The sequence below is a fragment of the Hipposideros armiger genome, unplaced genomic scaffold, assembly GCF_001890085.2.
Source record: "Hipposideros armiger isolate ML-2016 unplaced genomic scaffold, ASM189008v1 scaffold_196, whole genome shotgun sequence".
NCBI classification, from domain to species: Eukaryota; Metazoa; Chordata; class Mammalia; order Chiroptera; family Hipposideridae; genus Hipposideros; species Hipposideros armiger.
This window is the reverse complement of record NW_017731546.1, coordinates 1,996,845-2,020,892: the sequence shown is the minus strand read 5'-3', so window position 1 is coordinate 2,020,892 and position 24,048 is coordinate 1,996,845. Positions and strand designations below refer to the sequence as shown.

At 36.6% G+C, this 24,048-nt stretch overlaps 1 protein-coding gene across 1 annotated transcript in view; it reads left to right on the top strand.

Annotated features, from left to right (window-relative positions):
• Window positions 1-24,048, top strand: part of FBXL17 (F-box and leucine rich repeat protein 17) — a 173,230-nt gene that overhangs the window by 27,539 nt on the left and 121,643 nt on the right. Inside the window, exon 4 of the mRNA XM_019653137.1 lies at window positions 9,798-9,929. Within this exon, the coding sequence (XP_019508682.1) occupies window positions 9,798-9,929 (132 nt within the window). The remainder of the gene's footprint in view (window positions 1-9,797; window positions 9,930-24,048) is intronic.

Sequence of the window (24,048 nt, the reverse complement as noted above, 5' to 3'; positions counted from 1 at the left end):
TGTGTGTGTGTGTGTGTGTGTGTGTGTGTGTGTGTGTATACAATCTTCAAGAAATGGTGCTGGCAAAAGAGTGAAATTGGACCCTTTATACCATCTACATAAATTAACGCAAAATGTGTCAAATACCTAAACATAAGAGTTAAAACTATAAAACTTTGTAAAGAAAGTGTAGGTATAAATATTTATAATCATGGATTTGGTAATGGTTTCTTAACTATGACACCAAAAGCACAGACATAAAGGTAAAAAAACAGATAAATTGGACTTGATTAAAATTAAAAACTTTTGTGTTTCAAAGGACATTCTCAATAGAGTGAAAAGACAACATACAAAATCGGAGAAAATATTTCATATATAAAATATATATTTCATATATATTTCATATATAAAATCATATATATGATAGGGATTTAATATCTAGAATATATAAAGAACTCTTACAACTCAACATTAGCAACAACACCCCTCCAAAAAAAACCAACTTAATTGCAGAGTAAGCAAAATACTTGAAAAGGCATTTATCCAAAGAAGGTATAGAATTGGCTAATAAGCATATGAAAAGATGCTCAATGTTATTAGTCATAAGAATTGCAAATCAAAAGCCATAATGAGGAACCATTTCACACCACTCCAGTGGATATTAAAAAACAAAGACAAAAACAGAAAATAAAGCGTTGCCTTGGATCTGGAAAAATTGGAACCTTTGTATATTGCTGGTGGTCATGTAAAATGGTCATGTAAAACTTGCTGTGGAAAGCAGTTTGGTCGTTCCTCAAAAGGTTAAACACAGAACTATCATGTACAGAAAATTCTTCCATATATATTTACATACATACATACATACATACATACTTGTTCACTAATTTTCGTAGCAACATTGTTTGTAATAGGGAAGAGGTAAGAAACAACCCAAGTATATATTAAAAGATGAATGAATAAACAAAATTACACACATGCGCGCATGCGCGCGCACGCACACCGCAGTCTGACAAATTCGCAAACTTGTTGCAATTATTAACTTGTTGCTAATCTTTTTTGATATCAGAGGGATTATTCATTATGCATTTGTACCAACTGGACAAACAATTAACCAAGTTTACCATTTGGAAGTGCTGAAAAGGCTGTGTGAAAAAGTTAGACTACCTGAACTTTTCACCAACAGTTCATGACTCTTGTGTCACGACAATGCACCAGCTCACACGGCACTGTCTGTGAGGAACTTTTTAGCCAGTAAACAAATAACTGTATTGGAACACCCTCCCTACTCACCTGATCTGACCCCCAGCGACTTCTCTCTTTACCGAAAGATAAAGGAAATATTGAAAGGAAGACATTTTGATGACATTCAGGACATCAAGGGTAATACGAAGACAGCTCTGATAGCCATTCCAGAAAAAGAGTTCAAAATTGCTTTGACGGGTGGACTAGGTGCTGGCATTGGTCCATAGCTTCCCAAGGGGAGTATTTCAAAGGTGATCATAGTGATATTCAGCAATGAGGCATGGAGGACTTTTTCTAGGATGAGTTCACCAACTTAATTGACCTTGTGTGTACACACACACACACACACACACACACACACACACAAATATTAAGTCATACAATGGAGTGAAATGCTAATACATGTTACTACATGAGTGAACCTTGAAAACATGCAAATTTAAACAGGGCGACACAAAGAACAAATATTGTATGACTTCACTTATATAAAATTAGTAGCATAGGTACATTTTTAGAGACAGAACATGCAAGTTTTTAGGGGCTGGAGGAAGTGAGGGTATGGTTAATGGCTAGAGAGTTTCTGTTTGGGGTAATGAAAACATTTTGGAAATAGTGAGTGATGATGGTTGCAGCACACCACACATGAATGTCATTAATATCACTGAATTATGCACCTCAGTATGGTTAAAATGGCAAATTTTATGTTATGTGTATTTAAGCACAATAAAGGAAAAAAGAAACATCTAATTGTTTTTAGATTCTGAATTTCTGTAAGATAAAGGAAAATGTCAGACTCAATCTGTCTTTACATGTTCCAATGATATTTAGTTAACTAGGGAAAAAGCCGTTACGTAACATTTATTGAGAATCTACCACGTGTCAGGCACTATTCATATATTCTAACTATATATTCGTATGTTTAATTTCTCTGTTGATTCACAGTCACTCTATGAGTTAGGAATTACTGCCTTTTTGTAGGTGATAAAGCAATTACAGAGATATTACAAGTAATTTATTTGGTGTAAAGTGGTAAGTGATAGGGCTGACCCTCGTACCCAGGGGTGTCTAGAGCTCATCTCAGCACACGTAGCTCATTCCTTTTCCTCTTCAGATACATGGTACTCATATTATCCCTGTGAATGATAATTGATGTTTATAATGAGACTGAAAAACTAGAGATCTTGAAAAGCCTTCCTTATCAAAATGTGTTATGTTTAGGTAGTTTAATACGTTTTAAATATTCTCTTTCTAAATTAGCATCACAATTGGCAAAGGAAAGTAAATATGCTTTGGGTGGTTTTCATATGACAGGCATTGTATTGTGTACTTTCATATATGTTATCCAGTTTACTCTTCACTATAATGCTGGTATGGTATTTCAAAATGAAAAATGGAATTTCTGGGAAGTTAAGTAACTTGCCCAAGTTGGTGTAGCTGGGAAAGTATGGAGCCAATATTCTCTTTCAATTCTGCTTGATCTCCAAATCATATGTGGTGTCCTACCTAGGAATTTAAGCTGGGGTGTCCAATTCAGTGACTAGAGAGAATATTCTTCATCTATAACTGGAAGTATACAGCCTTCATTTACTGTCAACAAGGCTTTTTCCTGGAAATTTATCTTTATGGCCCTTCTAAATATCCCCTTAACATGAATCCTAATGAATAGTATTCTAATAGCTTCCTTCTTTACCCATTAATAATAATTAATAATGATATATAAAATATACTGAGCACTTTTATGGGCCTTGTAGTGTGCTACTTGCATTATTGTTTTTAATGTTCTCAACAATCATGTGAGGTATAAGTAGGTGTTATGATTTAGCATAAGCCTTCTTACCTGATGGGCCTGAAAAAGGAAGTTGGTCAGTTAACTGAAAATCAGAATCACAAAAATATTTATTGTGAACATTTTAATTAAAAAAACTATATAAATGTAGATTCATTACTGAGTCTTTTGATATAGGATCAAGGCCTTGATTTAATCATAATAATTACAATTAGAAAAAACAGGTTTGGGAACAAATATCACTGCCTCTTTGCACATTTTTTCCTTCAGGTTTTATTGCTATTTATTTCAATGTGTCAGTTTTTTAAAATATGGTAAAGTATACATAAAATTTGCCATTTTAACCATTTTAGAGTGTATAATTCATTGGCAGTAAGTACATTTATAATCACCATTATTTCCAGAACTTTTTTGTCATTCCAAATAGTAACTTCATATCTATTAAACAATTACTTCCTATTCTCCTTGCCTTCCTCCCCACTTTCTATTAAGTTCTATTTTAATTTCTGGCTGTATGAATTCTAGGGCTATTACTCATATAAATGGAGTCATACAATATTCTTTTATGTCTGGCTTATTTCACTTATAATGTTTTCAGATTTATCTATGTTGTAGCATATAGAGTTTTATTCTTTTGTATGGCTGAATAATATTCCATTGCTATATAAACTACATGTTTTTCTATTCAACTGTTAATGGACACTTAATAGCTTCCTATGTCTTTAAAGTTGCAAAAATTTTAATCATTATATCTTCTTAGTTGAAACATTAGTAATAAGTAAAAAGGTTTTTGTGCACTGATGCTAAAATAGCATTTTTGCTGGTTTTCTAGAAAATTAAATATCTTTTCAGTGTATAATGGACTCATCAGTGATTATTCTATATATGTTCTGAATTTTCATTTACTTTGAATTTTAATTATACACCATGCCAATACAATTTTAAAAATGACATACTGGGGTTCTGTGTCTTAGATCACCATTTACTTGGGTGAAGAATGAGAGTTAGAATTGTACCTGGCATGAGTGCCTAGTACCAGTAGGGATGAAGTACAGGCTGGGTGTGAATGGAGAGGTGTTGTCGGACTGAAATTCCCCAAGACTTACACTCTGTTACCTGGAAGGGCCCTCAGACAGCAGCAGTTTTCCAGTATCCCACTGAGGTGAGTGGTGATGCACTCCAGTCAGCATCATCCAGATAGGTATTCATTCTTATCTGACGATGAGTAGTTAGCATTTCAGGGTGCTCTTTGAAGGTATTATGAAAGTAATTTTGAGGAGTTTGTAGATCCTTTAGGTAACTGACTCTTTGCTACGATAAGAGATAATGGGGGTAAATTGTCTCCCAGATACAGGAGGAGATCCGTTAGTTTAGTTTCCTACCCTGGCACTGGTTCCTGCGGAGGTTGATTCTGGTGGGTTTCTGTTCTGGCAAGTTGTAATTCTCTGTAACCACTTTTTTGTCTCTCCAATATTAGGGGTAGTGATGTTCCCTGTAACCTCATTTCTCTTATAAATATAAGAAGAGTTATTTAGTTTTCAGTTTGTTCAGCTTTTTATTTGTTGCTGGGGTGGAGTAGCAGCTTCTAAGTTCCTTACGTGCTGGTCTGGATACAGGACTTTTTAAAAAAACGGCATTGCAATTAATTACTGGATGATCATCTTGATCTTGCTTACACTCAGTTTTAAGCTTTAATATTAGTAGGTCGACGGAAAGCCCAGGGTCTTTCCCAAACCTCTCTAGCTGGGGTGATCTGGAATAGGCCTTACTCTAGGACCTGTTTGTTCTCACTCCGTAGTCCCACCTGTTTGGGGTCTCAGCTGGACTCCAGGGCTCTTCTCAGGACTTCTCCATTTTGGCACTCTCTTCCTGGATAGAGAAATCTGTATTTGGAAGAGCTGTATTACTACATCTACTGTTTTTAGATAGAGGACTTATTGTGTTAAATTCAGGGCATGTTAACAGGATGTTCTTATACGGCTTGGCCGATGCCGTCTGAATGTTTTACTGTGGATGATAGATGGTTACAGCATGGAGAGATTTGAATATCAGTAGATCTGGGAAATACACTGGATATAATGATTGACTCTAGTGCCTGGATTTTCCGGAGCATTAGGACATTTATGATTGGGGTAATGGTGATTAGATAGGCACTAGTGCAGATGCAGTTTTGCCTGTTATATCCTGTGATGATGTCTAAAACAGAACATCCGTTTCTGCAGTGAGACTAAATGACAGTAATTATAATTATAAATGAGCAATTGTCCTTAATAAGTTGCTGGGGCTCCCATGCTGCTGCTCTCTGTTGGGACCATCCACATGGTTCTTACTCTGTGAATGGCTACTTACGTGGTCCCTATGTCTATGGGAAGTCACTTGTTTGTAGATAAAGCCATCAAAGCCACTTGCTAAGGTCAGAACACAAGGTAATCAGCTTAAACCTCCGTCCTAGGCTGCAGCAGTGATTTACCTGTCTTAATCTGAGACTCTACTAATCTATCCACTCATAGTGATGTCTAAGACCCTACAAAATACCTTAATATCACTCCTTTTTGTATAGATTCTGTTATTCTATTTCTCAGCCACTCTGGCTGGTACACTGAGTTTTGAGGTTTCTACTCTTTAGGATGTGAACAAATTGACAAATAAGACTAAGGAATAGTGACAGAGGAAAAGTGCCAACTTTATTGCTCAGAAAGGCTAGATTGGAGAATGCGGCTTAGTAATTAAATGGGCTTGTTAACTCAGTGCTGGAGCTTGGCCGTCTGACCCACTTACCGGCTCAGAAGACCAGCACAGTGGCCTATGCAGATGTGGACATTGCTTGCTCCCTTTTGGTAGCTTGATCCCAAGGAGAAGGATAGACATGAGCTGAACAGGTCCAGTTGATTAAACACAAACTAACCAGAAAAGAGACCAAGAATTAGACTAATTGGACTTCCTCCAGAAGAAGGAAGCAGTAATAGAGAAGCATTTCCCTCCATGTCTGTCTGTCTTTTCTTTTTTTTTTTTAAAGATTTTTATTGGGGAATTGTGGGGATGGTAACAGTGCTGGGGAATTGGGGAAAGGGGAACAGATAAGTTGCTGTCGTTTTGTTCTTCAGTCTAGTTGTGGAGGACATTGCTTCACTGGCCCAAGTTGGCACCTTCATTGCGCTCTTCCCGGGGGAGGCACATCAGTCACTGGCTTCTGGACGGCTGCTCACTGCGGCTGCTGGCCGCTCACGCTGGCTGCTGGCTGCTGGCTACACACGGTAGCCCATGGCAACCCACTGCCACAGAGGCTGCAGTCTACGCTGTCGCCAGTGACTCACGGCAGCCCAGCTCCAGGTTGAGCTGTTGTTCAGCATCTTAGCTGTGGAGGGCAGTGTCACTGGCCCTCATATGTGGGATCCGAACCGGGGCCCTCTGGCGTCCCAAGCCAGTTCTTAACCATCGCGCCACTCGGCTGGCCCTGTCTGTATTTTCTTGATTTATTCATTTCAGACCATCTATACTGATTCCTTGCTAAGGAAGTTGAAGCTCACTTATCCTTTTTTATCTGCTTTTTATCCTTTTTTATCTGCTTTCCTCTCATTCTTCCAAAATAATTCTGTTATAATTTTGGTTAAATAAGTATTCAGTATTTGTATTTTACAATTATGTACCTACCTTCTTTTCTCTCTAGAATTTTGTTTTTTTTGGAATTAATGTATGTTTCTTTGTCCCTTTTAGTGTAGTTTTTATAGTCTCAACAGTAATAGAACCCAAAGCTTTTCCCCAGTTGCTTTAGTGTATCTATATGTAGGTGCTTAATCAAATTTATCTTCTTAAAGCAGATTTTCCAGGGATAGTTTGAAGGCTTCATGTTGAACTTCTTGTATATAAGTGCTCCTGCATCAGTGGTCTTCTTAGTATCTTACCTTCACCATTATCCTTGAGGTTTTCCTCATCTTGCTGTTATGTTAGATATTCTGTTACCCATATGTCATGTCTTCTTTCTCTTGGTATGCTTTCATGTGTTCTAGTGCACAGATTCTAATCATAGTCTGAATCCTAAGTATAGAATCCTAGATTTGAAATAAATTTCCTTCAGAATTTGATGGCATTGATTGGTTGTTGTCTTTCAGTGTTGTTGTTAAGAAGTTTGATACCTTTTAAAAAAATCCTTAATCCTTTGTATATAATCTATTTCTCTCTCGAAGTCTGTGGAATCTTTTTTTATATTCATAACTCTGAAACTGTATGGTGATTTGCCTTGCTGTGGGTCTGTTTTGTCATTTGTGCTGGATATGAGTGAGCCCTTCCAGTCGGGGAGTCCATGGCCTTTTATCCTAGGATATTTTATAGAATTAATTCTTTGAATTCTTCCATATTCCCTGTATAAACTTTCACAGTGTGCTTCTGCTGTCAGCTATGAATGGTGTACCCCAGTCCAAAGACCCGATGTTTTACTCTCCCCAGTGAACTCCAGTCTTGTGCCATTGTGAGAAAGTGGACAAGGTCTGGCTGAGCAGTAATTGGAGGTGATATCAGTGGTTAACTACTTCCAAAGCTGACTTTCAAGAATCCAGTGTTTTTGGCATCAACCTCACCCTCGCTACCAGACATGTGAACCTATTGGGAGTTCTGTATTGATTATCAAGTTGCTTCTGTGCCTTCCCCATGATTGGCTTTGGATCAGCTTTCTCAGGTCTAAGTAATGTGCCATTGTACATTTGTTATAGAAATATATGTGCCTTTTTAATATAAGATCTAGTAGTGGATATAAAGAACATGGTGAATACTGATGAACAAAAATGACATTTCATGGTATCTGCAACAGTAGTAATGTTACATGAAATTATCTTTGATTTCCGTTGTTTATCAAGTCACATATACTGCCAAACACTGTGACTTTTTTTTGTTTGTTTTCTTTATATTAATAAGTGAAGGAAAGGCTAAAGTTCATTTAAAGGATAGTATGAGAATAAAAATGTACTCTTTTTTTTCTCATTCACTTTTCTGGAATCTCTGAATTCTACCCATGGACCTGATTTAAAACTTTTGAATTAGTGAAAAACAAATTGGTATATGAGACCATAATCATGGTTTCCTGTATTCGTCCGTTTTTCACAGAAGCCTCTATTGTACGTAACCCTCATCAGCCTTCTCATTTATTCAACAAATGTTTATTAAGTATCAACTAAGTGGAAGGCACTTGGCACCAGGACACATTACTTAACAAAATAGTCAAATCTATATGGAAAATTTGAGAGAATTTTACAGTAAACACCCATCTACCCAGTACCTAGATTGTATAATTAACATTTTAGTATGCTTACTTCACTACATATTCAATTATCCTCCCTTTTTTGTTAATTGGGGTTTTTTGTTTTGTTTTGTTTTTAAAGATTTTATTGGGGATTTGGGGGAGGGCAACAGCGTTGGGGAATCGGGGAAGGGGAACAGACAAGTTGCTGTCCTTTTTGTTCTTCAGTCTAGTTGTGGAGGACATCGCTTCACTGGCCCACGTGGTATTATCATTGCACTCTTCCTGGGCGAGGCAGTCACTCGCTGGCCATTGGATGGCCACTCATAGCAGCTCATGAAAGCACACGCCAGCTGCTGGCCAGCCCCACTGCAGCCTACACCGTCACCGGCAACTCACGGCAGCCCAGCTTCAGGTTGAGCTGTTGTTCACCATCTTAGCTGTAGAGGGCGCAGCGTCACTGGCCCTCATGTGGGATCCAAACTGGGGCCCTACTGGTCAGAGCTGGCATCCCAAGCCAACTCTTAACTAACGTGCCACTCGGCTGGCCCCTGTTAATTGTTTAGTAAATATTTAGAAGCTGAGTCATGCATTTTTTCAGGCACATTTTAATAATTTTTTAAATTTATGCTAAGCAGTCCTCCAGGAAAAGTTTTATTACTAATTTACACTCTTACTAGTGGTATATTATCACACTTTGATTCCTTGCCAACACTGGGTTTTATTGTTTTTAAGGTAACTTTGATAATTTTTTATAGATTGATTGTTACTAAAGTAAGTTTCTTATTTTAGCTCTTAAGATAACTTTCTTCCTATGTAATACTCATAAAACAGTATTCATTTATAATTTGCTTTGATTATCTAATCTGCACTGTGGATTTGGAAAAGAAATACACGCATGTAACTTGTTCTTTGTGATACTTAATGTTTTTCAGTGGGAACATTGTGCCTGGTCATTAATTATTTAAGGTCAGCAGTTGGGATTTCAATTAGGAAATCACTAGTCCTTTGATTTTCAGCTTATGCCCTACAGTGTGTAAATAAGTACTCTAACTAGAATATTAGCTATAGCATATAAAGACTTTTTTTTTTTTCCCCACAGAGTCAATGAGCTAAAGGAGAGAAATGGTTCATTGGGGGCAATCAGAAGTAGAACTAGAATCTCATGAATCAAATACCTTTCACTCACTGGTCCTTTGTCTCACTTCTCGGACCTTAGTTTTATTCCTTGGACATGTGTCCCCCTCAGTGTAATACTATAACTGATATAAAGACTCATAGAGAAATAAAGATATGAATTTGAAGTGTTAAGCACTCTAGACACCTCGGTGGGCAGATAGTGTGAGGTAGTTGAAGCAAGGAAGTAGATTAGGAGGAAAGGCTTACACAATACTGTTTTAAATTACAGATTGCTTGTATTTTATTTTAAAAGTATTAATAATTTATAAACAATTAGTTAACTTTGATATGGCTATTTTCAAAAAACTGTATGGAAATTTCACTAGAAATATGTTACCGTTGGTATTTTCTAAGCATTTAGCCAAATCTTTTTGTTCACAGCTGGGCTCAAAATGCAGAGAACTCAAAGATATTCATTTCGGCCAGTGTTACAAGATCTCAGATGAAGGCATGATCGTCATAGCTAAGGGCTGTCTGAAATTACAAAGAATATACATGCAGGAAAACAAATTAGTAAGTACTTGTTATCATCCTCATGCTTGTCATTTTGTTTCTAACTTTTGAATTCCTAATAAGTTAGCTTATAAATTTTCTTCTGCTTATTTTCTTTTGGTGGTTTAGAGGCATGTACTACTTAAAAGCAAGAATCTTCTCAAAACAATGATTTTATAAATTGATCCTATAATTGTGTAAGTGCTGATATGTGATAACTTGCATGACAGTCAAGTAACTCAGGTATATTGGAATAAATTAAATTTAGTTGTCACACATAAGTATGTGGTAATAGTTTCTTCTGATTCCCCTAGAGCTAGTAATAATGCTAGATAGTTAGGATTTCTTAATATTCAGGAGACATATACGTACTTGTGAAATAGAGCCTGTCACTTGGTGAAAATAGATTTCAGTAAATTGAGGCAAATAATCTTGGTAGTTACATAGATTTTATATTTTAAGCACATGCATGTGTAAGTCATTCACACTTAATGTATATAATGTATTTAAAGCTATTTAATGTTCTTTTGAGATGTGATTCACATGTTATTAAATCCACCCTTTTAAAGTGTACAATTCTGTGGTTTTAGTATATTCATGAAGTTGTGCAGTCATCATCAACTAATTCTAGAACATTTTCCTTACCCCAAAAAGAAACCCTATGTTCGTTAGCTGTCATTCCCCATTTTCCCCTTCCTTCAGCCCCTGCCAACTGGTAATCTACTTTCTACTTCTATGGATTTTCCTTTTATAGCCATTTCGTATAAATGGAATCACACAATACGTGGTTTTTGTGTGCCTGGATTCTTTCACTTAGCACAGTGTTTTCATGGTCCATTTCTGTTGTAGCATGGATCAGAGCTTCATTTCTTTTTTTTATGGCTGAATAACATTCCAAATCCATTTAATTTTTAATTGATAGGTACATAGTACGAGTTAACAGAAAAAAATGTCACTAGGGAGACACTAGTAGAGTTTTCAATGTTGGAAAATAGTGTACTTTGAAATAGGCAAGGTGGTCCTGAATATATAGCATAGTTACAAAGAAGATTTGCTTTTTAATTTTATCCCCCAAATAAAGAGATCTTTTGTTACCCCTTGGAGTTACTTTGTGAAATTTTATAAATACATCTCATATATTAATGTAAGTTTTGAAAGGTCTCTAGGAGCATGAGTACTTCAAGTGAGATAATACTATTTTGAAAAGATTCCAGTTAGAAAAATTGAAACACTGAATTAAAAGGTAATGCTTTTATTACCACATAGAATTATAGTTGTCTTTAAAATTTTATAGTAAAAAGGCTTCAGATTACTCTTTACTACATTTAATACAAATTCAATACTCACTACTTAGGCAGGATGATCTTGTGGAAGTAATGAGGTCCTCTGGGTCAGACAGACTGATTGAATTCTGGCATCCACTTACTTGCTTTGTGACCCTGGGAAAGTTACTTGAGCTCTCTGAACCTCATTTACAAATGAGGTTAACACTTGTCTTTTTCATTGTGGCTTTGAGGATTAAATGACATAATGTCTTTAAATTGTCTAGTACAAACTCTAGCCCATAAAAACCTACTGAAAAACTAGTAGTTTTTATGAGATTATGACTATATTTGTTGTCTGTTGGTTTCTACTTTACACTCAAGATAAATTAAAGGATGGTCATCCCAATTTAAAATTTTTGTATTTCTCACATAATTGGAATATTTGTTGAGTGAATAATATTTGTTTTCTTGTTGAGTAAACACAGAGAAACATTTTCCTTGACACATTAAAAATTTTAGTGGTTTCCCGAAGGAATTCACTGTATGTGTTTAAAGTTTTTAATTATGTTCACATTAGCTTTTCCCTAATATTGTGTTCTATTAAAATATTGTGTTCTATGCTTAAATGCCAAAGGAATTAATTTTGTATGTAGGGTTATTCAGTAAAAGTTTTGATTTCATTGGAAATTTGAAGTTATTTTGCTAGATATTAAAGTTCAGTTAATAAACATCTTTCAATTTAAGGTTCTTAGGAAGGGAAATTTAGAATAATTTGAACTCTTTATATTGGATAATTAACCTCCCATAGGAACATTAATTTGTATTTTTGGAATTTATAAAATAAGGAGAATATTTGAATTTCTTGCACAGTTTTAGGTAGTTTGGTTGTTTTAACTCTAAGAAGTGTTATTAGTCATTTAATAGCAAACATTTTAAATAGAGTAAGTAGAAATAATACTGTTCTGGTTAAAGGCAAGTAATATTTATATATACATATATATAATTTATACTGTATATGTAAATACAAACAGGAAATATAGGCATTATTAAATAGACAGATATTTTAAATTAACAACTAATACAGATAACTTAAAAGGGAGAATATTGTGTCTGAAAGGATGCCAACAGAAATTGACCTGTGCAGATATTAATTATTAGCCAAATTATTTTGTGTAGTCTTTTATGCTATGTAGCATCATAATATAGTGTTTTTTAAAAAATATAAACTTTGCTGACTTTAAAATATTGAATTGATTGTTTTTATACCTTGGCAGTACTGTATTTGAGTATACATTTTTTTCATGTTATATCTTGGCCTTTAGATGGCAGCATTGTCTTTGTATATTTCATTGACAGCTTTTTGTGTCTGATAGAACTATAAAGATACAATGCTTATACATAGTTTTTGCAGATATTATGGTTTATTTTTAATTTTTCTTCTTTAGATGGTTTAAATAGTAAAATTTCTTATTAAAATAATTTGAAATATTAGTTGCATCTGTAATGTTAAAAGATGAGCTTGTTATTTTACACAAAGTAGCAAGATAGTCAAACATTGTTATTTGCGGCACCGATTTAAGTAAAATAAACTTCAGAATAGGAGAAGGATTCCTGTATTTACCAGAAGGAAAACTTTTATTCAGTGGACATTGAGGACAGTGACTTGGCATTTTAAGACTCAGATGAGTTATGGGGAAGCAAAGAATTGAGGATTTACATGTAAAACCATCCCCAAAGAGAATGAGTTTCTGTTTTAGTCATTTTTGAGTTAGACAAGTGTCATGCACCTACAGGATGTATTTTGCATTTGCTGTAAATCTCTTGTGTAGAATCTAGAAATAGATCTGAGGAATATGATAGTGAGGGTCTAGCATATTGTGTACAGCTGTCTCCCTGCTTTTAGCGATAGCTTTCATATCACATTTGTGCAATACTTGCTCTATTGTTATTTTAAAGGCATATTTAGTTTGTGGGTATAGTTATTGATGATCTAGAAACCTCATTAACTATTGAGTTGTCGGAATCATGATGTATTTTTTCTCTGTTTTTCGTTGCAAAAATGCATTATGACTTTTCCAACAACCCAATGTATTCTCTCTACTTTCTTTGCCCCAGATTTTGTTTCTGTGTTTTTTGGACAGAGAGGCTCTTTGTGCAGCTTTTTATTCAGTTGTAAAATGATGGGGTCAGATAGATTATCTGTCATTTGTCATCCAATCTGATGTTTTAAAGTACTAGGGTTTTATGATTTCTTATGAAAATAACTTCTATGCTAAGTCCTATCTATGGTCATCATATTTGATATAGATCTGTATGTGTTGTGTGTATTTGGTCTATTTTTTTATATACCTTCTACTTTGTAGAGTTGACTTGTGACCTAGTGTAGATTTCTGAATTATTAAGAAAGTAGTAATGTATTATGAATAGATTTCAGAAAGTTTTAGAGAAAAACGATAAATGTTTCCTGGTTAAAGCTTGATTTCCTGCAGGTTAGTTGTGACCTTTTGTTTCAACCTCTGGGTGAGGTGTTATTTTACTAATGTTTTAATTCTGTTACATCTTCGAGTCCTTTGGCTGCTGCTGTAAAGTTATTTGTGACATTGTTGTTTTTATTGTTTTTAATTTTATTATCCTTTGGAGGCTTACACAGATGAGGTAGGATCTAAATTCACCTTCAAGCTTCTGTCATCCAGGCTGGAAGCATTTAAGGGGTGATTGAGGCAAATGCCATGCTTGAGTTGAACTGAACTCAGTTCGTGCCTTGATCCTACAGTTTCATACTCATGTGATTTGGGTTATCTTAATTTTTGTGCTTTCATTTCCTTGTTTGCAGAAAGGATATAATACTACTTCAAACATGCTTTTATGAGGATCAGACTAAATGAGATTAAGAGGTAAAGTACCAAATGTGTTTCATGGTCACAAACATAGGCAGTCTTCAGTAAAGGTTATTTTTCTTCTTTTCCCTATCAGAGTTTACTTTCTGGAGTCTACCAATTTGACTTGGGCTGTGTCAGCATGTAACATCACCTACTATGTTCTTATTTCACCCGTTACCTTACCCAGAGTTTAATTCTTGTTTGCTGCTTGCTGTGATTTGAGACTGTTGCAAAAGCCAGGGGAATTGACTGGTAGCCATGTTATCATCACCTGGGGTATGTAAGGTAAACTTTGCCTCAGAGCTTAAATAGCAGTAGCTAATTCGGTATTGTATGAAGGCTTGTGTTTCCTCACTCTTACTTTTCAACTAAAAAGTGTGAGAGAGGACCACATTTCTATGTTAAGGGATTTAACCCTCTCCTCCCTTCAAATCTCCCACAGCACACCTAATATCTTACTTCTCAAGCACTCCTTGTGAAGTGAGTTTACCTGTAATCTCAGACATAAATAATTTACATTTGTGAGAGATTTGGTTTTCAGTTCAGCCTGGAAAACCTCGTGGGTAGATACTCGACTTCATTGCCATTTCTTCGAATGGATGAGGCATTTACTTACACCCACAGTGGTGGTTCCCAGTGAGCAGTGATGCGTGAGTGTGAAGGGGGTCTAAAGGTACTGAGCTTCACTTTTCCATCGTATACTACATTTCAGGATTTTGCTGTCATTTGTCCATATTTAAAAATACTTAGTTACCTTTTATTGTGTATAATGTACTGTGCAGTTTTGCATATTTAATCCTCACAGCCACCATATAAATTAGCTTATTTGTATTTCCATTTTACAGATAGGAAACTGAGGCTAGAGAGGTTAAGTAACAACAAATAAGTGTCTAAGTCAAGATTCTAACCGAGATCTGTTACATTTCCAAACCTTTGGCCTCAAGACCTTTTGACTGCATGGATACATCACAGATGGAGCTAATCCATATGCCCTTGAACCAAACAGTAATTTCCAAAAGGCTTTATCTTTCTTTAAAACATTGACAGATAGTATGAGACATCAAAGGAAAAAGTTAATTATTAGCATGAGCAGATCTTCTTGCTAGGAGAATAACTAATTTCAGGGGAAGCTGTAAGTACCAATGGAGATAGATGAAAATCTTTTTTAGGAAAATTAGTAAAATTATCAAAGAAGAAAACTGTCTTCAAGATAGTGTTTAATGTTGATCCTAATCCTGTACAAATATGAACATAGTTAAGTTTAATAGTAGACTTGCACTCTGTATGCAAAAATTTTTACTTTTCAAAATCATGTATTTTATATATTTTGTGAAATTTGAATTCAGAAGCTAATACCATTTCACTTTTGTCTAGCAGCTTTAGTAGAAATTTTAATGAGTTAATGAACTGATAACTTTCTACTCTGTTCCTTAACACTATTTCAAATGTTCATTCAGTTTAGTTAACACTTGAATACCTACTATTTGCCAGGCACATAAGAGTATGAAAGGTGTTGAGGAATTTAAAAAAAGAGTTATACTGCCAAAGAGAGGAGATTTTGGTCTAGGCTTAAGTGCTGTGGAAATGCCAATAGTAAAAATAGTTACTTATGTGAGAGATAAGGGAGGATTCAGGAAATCCTATAAATAGTAGGTGACATTTGAACTGGGTCTTGAATGATATATAGCGATATGATGATTGTGATGCAAGCAAACATTTTTGGAGGGATTGCTGTTGGGAGAAACATCATAACAAAGACAAGGCATCAGGAAAATATGTGGAATATTTAATAAGTGGTGTGTGTTACAGTAAAATGAGCTTTATAGGCAGGGTGGGTGGGGGAAACGTTCATGTTTGGGTCTGGAAAGGAAGGTAGGGACCAGGTTGTTAGGTTTCTTGAGTCTTATGCTGAGGAATTTGGATGTCTTTAGGTAGTGGGGATTATAGCATGGGATTTCAGCAAATGTGAAACAGCATCATATTTTTGGGATTTTAAATTATTTTTAAAATTTTCAGAAATTAGGAAAAATACAGAATACTAAAAAGAGGAATAACACCTAAATGTCCATTGTCCAGACATTGACAATTATTAGCACTTTGTTAATTTGCTTCTTTTTGAATTAATAAAGCAAATAAACTTTAAATCTCTGTTTTGCATCCAGTGTCATCCCGCCGTCTTTCTCTAAAAGGCAACTACCATGATGATCTAAAATGCTTTAAAAATTAAAAAAATAAAACTTTAACATACATAGTGGATACCATGAACAACAGTATAGTATTGTTTAGTTTATAATCACATATAGTTTATATCTGATGTTATCTAGTTAAATACCTGGTTTCACAAAGGATGTATATCAGTATATAATTTGTATTACTTTTGTTTTTGAGATTTGGTCATAATGAATATGTAATTCATTTTTTTCTAACTGTTAGTGTTCTGTGTATGTGTATGTTTCTTGTTTATCCATTCCCTATTGAACAGCATTTAGATTGCTTCTGAGGCTGTACTGTCATAGGCAGTATTGCAGTAAAATTCTTGTGCAAGCGTCTAGTGCTTATCTGGAAGAATTCCCCTTCGATATATTTTTAATTAATTAAATGGAGCTAGCATATGTAAATTTGCAAATTTTTACTGGATCATGACAAATTGTTCTCCATGAGTAATTGAGATCAGGATTCACAGGTGTATTTTGCTGATAGATTGTCAACTCTTTTGAGGGCAGGAAGTATCTAATTATCTTTTTATCCCACCCCTCCTCATGTTGACACATAATACGTGGATATTCAATAAATATTAGTGAAAAATGGGTAACTGCTGAATTGAACATGATTTAAAAAATATATTTCTTCATGTATTTTGGGAACGTGCTTTGAAAAGCAGATGGATCTGAGTATATAAATAAAAGCTTGAAAAATAGCTTAAAGATTCAGAGTCAATAGTTTTCTGACTTTCCTAATGAGTAAATTTCTTTTTTTTTTTAAAAGATTTTTATTGGGGAATTGGGGGAAAGGGAACAGAGAAGTTGCTGTCGTCTTGTTCTTCAGTCTAGTTGTGGAGGACGTTGCTTCACTGGCCCAAGTTGGCACCATCATTGCGCTCTTCCTGGGCGAGGCAGATCAGTCGCCGGCTTCTGGACGGCCGCTCACTGCAGCTGCTGGCCGCTCATGCTGGCTGCTGGCTACACACAGTAGCCCATGGCAACCCACTGCAGCAGTGGCGGCAGCCTAGCCGTCGCTGGTGACTCACAGCAGCCCAGCTCCAGGTTGAGCTGTTGTTCAGCATCTTAGTTGTAGAGGGCACAGCGTCACTGGCCCTCAGATGTGGGATCCGAACCGGGGCCCTATTGCTCAGAGTTGGCGTCCCAAGCCAGCTCTTAACCAGCATGCCACTCGGCCGGCCCATAAGTAAATTTCTTTGATCTAGTTATTACATTAATGATGACATTCTTATTTATTTAGACATTCAGTATTATATTAATTTCAGGTATGTAGCATAGAGGTTAGACCTTTATATAATTTAAGAAGTGACCCCCCTGACTAGTCTATTACCCATCTGGCACTATTCATAGTTACTATCATATCATTGACTATATTCCCTATGCTTTACTTTACATCCCCATGACTACTGTGTAGCAACCAATATTTACTTTTTTTTTTTTAAACTTTATTGGGGAACAGTATGTTTTTCCCAGGACCTATCAGCTCCAAGTCTAGTCATTGTCATTCTGTCTTTGTTGTGGAGGGTGCAGCTCAGCTCCAAGTCCAGTTGTCATTTTCAATATAGTTGTGGGGGGCACAGCCCACCATCCCATGTGGGAGTTGAACCGGCAACCTTGTTGTTAAGAGCACATGCTGTAACCGACTGAGCCATCTGGCTGCCCCCCAATTTTTACTTCTTAATCTCTTCACCTTTTTTCACCAACACCCCCATTCCCATTCCATCTTGCAACCATCAAAATGTTTTCTCTATCTATGAGTTTGTTTCTGTCTTGTTTGTTTATTTTGTTGTTTAGATTCCACATATAAGCAAAATCACATTGCATCTGTCTTTCTCTACTCAGCACAATACCCTCCAGGTCTATCGATGCCACCACAGATGGCAAGAACCCATTCCTTTCCATAGCTGAGCAATATTCCATTGTATATCTCTACCACCTACTCTTTATCCATTCATCCATTGATGGACACCCAGGCTGCCTCCACATGTTGGCCATTGTTAACAATGCTGCAATGAATATATGGATGCATTTGTCCCCTCAAAGTAGCATTTTGGGGTTCTTTGTATAAATACCCAAAGTGGGATTACTGGTTTCTTCTTTGTCTCTTGTTATAGCCTTTGTTTTAAAGTCTATTTTGTTGGGTATAAATATTGCTACATCAGCTTTTTTTCTTTTTTCTTTTGTTTCCATTTTTATGAAATATCTTTTTTCCCATCCCTTTGCTTTCAGTCTGTGTGTGTCTTTCAATCTGAAGTGAGTCTGTTGTAGGCAGCATATGTAAAGTTCTTGTTTTCTTATACATTCAGCCACCCTATGTTTTGATTCAATCATTTTATCCATTTTCATTTAAAGTAATTATTGGTAGATATTGCCATTTTATTATTCATATTTTTGATCTTTTTTTTTTTTTTCTTTTCATCTTAAAGAAGTCCCTCTAAGATTCCTAATAATACTGGTTTGGTGCTGATGAACTCCTTTAACTTCTTCTTGTCTGGGAAGCTCTTTAACTGTCCTTCGATTCTATACTAAATGATAGCTTTGCTGGGTAGAGTAATTTTGGTTGCAAGTCCTTGCTTTTTCATCACTTTGAATATTTCCTGCCAATCCCTTCTGGCCTGCAAAGTTTCTGTTGAGAAATCAGCTGATAGCCTTAACTGCTTTTCTGTTGCTGCTTTGAAGATTCTCTCTTTGTTTTTAACCTCTGGCATTTTAATTATGATGTGTCTTGGTGTTGTTCAGGTTAGGAAAGTTTTCAGACATTATTTCTTCAAATAGGTTTTTGATTCCTTGCGCTCGCTCCTCCTTCTGGTACCCCTATGATGTGAATGTTGGTATGCTTGGTGTTGTCCCAGAAACCCCTTAAACTATCCTCATTTTTTTGCTTTTTTTTTTCTGTTCTAAATTGGTGTATTCTGCCACCTTATCTTCCAAATTGCTGATTTAATCCTCTGCTTCATCTAATCTGCTGTTGATTCCCTCCAATGTATTCTTCATTTCAGTTATTGTATTCTTTATTTCTGACTCATTTTTTTTGTATGTTTTCTATCTTCACTTTTATGTTTCCTATCTCTTTGTTGATGTTCTCCCTGAGATAATTGACATCCTTATAAACAGTGTTTGGAATTCAGTGTCCGGTAGATTACTTGTCTCCAGTTTGTTTAGTTCTTTTCTTGGAGCTTTGTTCTGTTCTTTTATTTGGGACATGTTTCTTTGTCTCCCCATTTTGACTGCCTCCCTGTGTTTGTTTCTATTTATTAGGTAGGGCTGCTATGCCTCCCGGTCTTAGTAGAGTGGCCTTATGTAGTAGGTGTCCTGTTGGACCCAGAGGTGCAGTCTCACCAGAGCCAGGTGCTCCACGTGTGTCCCTTGTGTGGGTTGTGTATGCCCTCTTGTAGTTGAGCCTTGGTTGCTGTTTGCACGTTAGTTGGAAGGATTGATCCTTCGGCTGAATGGTTGTGAGGACTGGTCATGACTACAGTGGAGGAGCTGTGGTGCAGGGGCTGACCCTACAGAGCAGGGTTCGCTTTAGCAGGGGGGCTCTGGTGCCTGCCCTGTCTGCCCTTGGGGTGTGTCTTTTTTTGAAGGAGCTGGGTGATGCTCTGGCTTGGTCTGACTGGCCACCAGGTGTGCCAGCCCTGGGGAGTCCTTGAAGGGGACTCGCTGCAGGCCAAGTTTAGCTACAGCCTGTGCCCTGTCCAGGGCCACCTGGATTGAGCTGCAACACAATCCGCAGATGGCTGCTGCCTATACTGGGCTTGGAGGTGCCTCAAGAGGCCAATTTGAGAACTGAGGCCGGCTTTGCTAGTGCCAGGCTTAGGTTTGCTCAGCCAGAGGTATGGGACATGCTGAGGCCAGATTCTACTTGTTTGGGTTTTGTGAACCTTTGAGAGATTATATGAAAGTCCACAGTATGAGCTGAGACAGGTTGTATGCAAAAGCCACTGTAAGGGGCTTGGATGTACCTGAAAGTTGGGTGGGGTGGGGTCTCAGGAAATCAATAGGGTTGGGCAAATGAAAGATGATAGCCAGTTTGATAGAGACTCAGATATGGCATCTGCCTGCATCTGTGCACAGGAAGGGGAGGAGGGCCTAACAGAGAAATGACTTCTGTCAGCTCCTCTGTCGGGAGAAAGCTGCCTGATGCTAAATAATTCAGTTTTTCCCTGTATGTCCCTGATATCTTTCGAGCCATTGCCCCAATGCTGGAGCTCAGAGCGAGTGAATCCATTAGTGAGTAAGTCCATGCACGGTCCCTTAAAGAGGAGTGAGTGCCTAGGATTGCAGCCATCCTCTGTCTCACTCAGCTACAATCTTTACTGGTTTTCACTGCCAGATGTTATGGACTCTCTTCGGCACTGGAACCCTGCGCAGGGGAGCCTGGCATGGGACTGGGACCCCTCGCTTCTCTGGGGAAGAACTCCGCAGTATTTGAGATATCCCTCCCAATTTTTAATGGTCACAGGTGGGTGTGTGACCAGGCCATTCCGTGCCTCTGCCCCCCCTCCTACCAGTCCCGAGGTGGCTTCTTCTGTATGTCCATAGTTGTAGGGCTTTGGTTCAGCTAGACTTCAGGCGATTCTCAATCATGGTGGTTCTGTCTTTCAGTTGTAATTGATGTGGTCCTGAGAGGAGGTGAGCACAGCTTTTGTCTACTCCACCATTTTGACTGGAAAAAAGAATGTGGTGCCATTCTTTATGTATCAAGTTTATCCAACCTAAGTCATTAATGTACTCAAGGAGCATTTCTTGTGGTAATTGTTTTTAACAACATGCAGTTCTGACAAACTAGAATATAATTTCTATTCTTGTCAGAATTACATGCACTTGTACTTTCTTACCATTAATAAAATTGTTTTTATGTTATTGATGTAAGTTTTGAAAGGCCCATTTTAGTTAAAGACATAAGTTATTTGGCAGACAAATACATTACAAAAATGTTAAAATGTTATTTGGGAGGTTTTCCAATCTGAAGAATAAATACATTTATACTCATTTATATTCTTCAATAAAGCTTGACCTCTCACTGTTTTTAATCTGTTGTAATTTTTTTCCTATGAATATCTTTTTTACCTACCAGATATCTTGGCAAAAACATGAATTAATTGTATCCCATCATTTGAAAGGCGTAGAAGCCACAAAGAATGAGTATGTGTGTGTGTATGTGTGCATATGCGTGTGTGTGTGTGTGTGTGTGTGTGTGTGTGTGTATGTGTTTTTATTTCTGTGTACCAGGGTGGTATGGAGGGCAGGCAGTGACTTGGATAATATCAAAATAATTTTTCTTTGGAATGTATTAGTTGTTTCCCCCAGCATATTTACCTGCCTAATTTTATTAGTTTAGTAATAAAATTATTTTACAAACATTGACAATCCATCAACTGATGATAGGAGATGCTCAAATGGAAACAGGATGTCAGGAGGAAGCTAGCCTAATATTAAAAACTTTTATACAGATAACCCAAAGTTAATAATGCATAATTTATTGTTGTTAAAAATAGGAGACTCCAAATAGTATTAACATATTAAAAAATTTTTTTTTCTGACTCAAATTCTAGATTAGTAAAAATATCCAACTTGTTTTGTGTTTAAAATTTATAGTTGGTAAACTATTCTTAGTGTTGGGATTGTTTTGCTGGTGGTATTTTCAACTTATATATTCTATAATTTAGATCCTAAAAATATGTAATTTTGTTTACTTTCTTTTGGGAATGAATGTTAAAATCAGAAAGAGATTTGGAGCAAATCAAATCATCCCTCAGATATAAGTGTGAAAGTGCTATCTCTGGCTTTGTGCTTAAGTGTTGGCAATAAGAGATAGTGGGTTGAGATAAAGAGCCGAGTCATTAGACTTAGCAAATAGAAATTTTATAAGGTTAGATGGCAGCGGGATGCTACGAGTACATTATGCCTGTCATTTATGAGCACATTTTCTGTAGTTACCTTTCTAGACTGTCAGCCAACAAGTGAGATGTATTGTTTGGCTCTAGGGGGATGTTTTTGGCTTATGTTTTCCTTTAAGCACAGTAATGAGGTGCTTGGATATCCAAGACTTAATTCATTTATTATTTTAGTTTTAGGCTTAAGAGGAGAAGAATTAGTTTTGCTTTTAAAATTTGCATTTCTGAATATCATTTGTAGTTAAGTCTGGCTTCCAGGTGATAGGGAGCTTCTTTTCTAGCATTTTCTTGTAGTTATTATAAAAGAGTTAGACCAGTATCATGAAAGTGCTGTTCCACTTGGGCTTTAACCGGGTAATCCTCTCTTTAGACACACATTATGCAGGTTGTGTTCCTCTCTAGGCAGCCTGTGTCACCAGGGAGGACTGTGCTTGCTGCAGATTTTGCTTATTCATGGTACCTAGGTTGGCTTCCTTTGCTGTTTTTCTTGAAGTTCTTGTTAAAGGTCTGACATGTGTTGCAACAATTATGTGTAGTTCCAGGTGGGTACTAGACTAATGGGGGGATCACTGCATAAATTATATAAATGTCTAACCATATGCTGTACATCTGAAACTAATATAAAATAATATTGAATGCCAACTGTAACTAAAAAATAAATAATTAAAAAAAGAGTTATGAGAATTACGGTAATTATTCTTATTTAGATTTTAAGGCCCATAAAGAATTACCTAAGCCTTATAAGCCTTTGTATCCCTATTTTGCCTTTTCTAGTACTTTTTTATCCAGTAGGTGCTTAATCAGTATTTGTTTAATAAATTAAATACCAATTAGTTCCCCCCACCCCCACACGAGAATGTTGGGGTAAATTTTTTCCCTTGGATTGTACCTTTTGGTTTTTAGTAGCTGAGAAGTTGAAAAGCTGTCCTATTTTCATATTTACTTTTTTTAAACCCTTCTATTATGTCTTATTTTATGTAGTCATATCAAATTTAGGTTGCAGAAAAGATCAATGTAGTCTTTTAATGGACATTGTACTTAACCATTTTTGGTTTCTAGAATATGATAGAAATGGGTTACTTCAGGAGAGTGCTCTAGGGTAGAAAATTTGTAGTGTCCATTGCTAGGTTTTCACAAGCTGTTTTTGATTTAAGCATAAAATGTAGATGTTTATCATTCCATTTTAATATAATATATAGATGACTACACTGAGAATTTGTAATCCAAAGAAAAATAGTTATAAATCAGTCTTTCTGATTGACCTATGTGTAGGTGATTATTCTTTTTTTCTTTTTTTTTTAAGATTTTTATTGGGGAATTGGGGGGATGGGAACAGTGCTGGGGAATTGGGGAAAGGGGAACAGACAAGTTGCTGTCGTTTTGTTCTTCAATCTAGTTGTGGAGGATGTTGCTTCACTGGCCCAAGTTGGCACCATCATTGCGCCCCTCTCTGGCGAGGCAGATCAGTCGCCGGCTTCTGGACGGCCGCTCATTGCGGCTGCTGGCCGCTCACGCTGGTTGCTGGCCACACACGGTAGCCCATGGCAATCCACTGCCACAGGGACTGCAGCCCACGCCGTTGCCGGCGACTCATGGCAGCCCAGCTCCAGGTCGAGCTGTTGTTCAGCATCTTAGCTGTGGAGGGCAGTGTCACTGGCCCTCATATGTGGGATCCGAACCGGGGCCCTCTGGCATCCCAAGCGAGTTCTTAACCATCGCGCCACTCGGCCGGCCCTGTAGGTGATTATTCTTATCTTTTATTTTTCTCATTGAATATATCTCTGATAAAATAAAAAGGAAGACATATTTTATATTCATTGTTAAATGTGCATATGAATGCTTATAGGTTACAAAATTATTTGCATCATGTTATGGTAGCT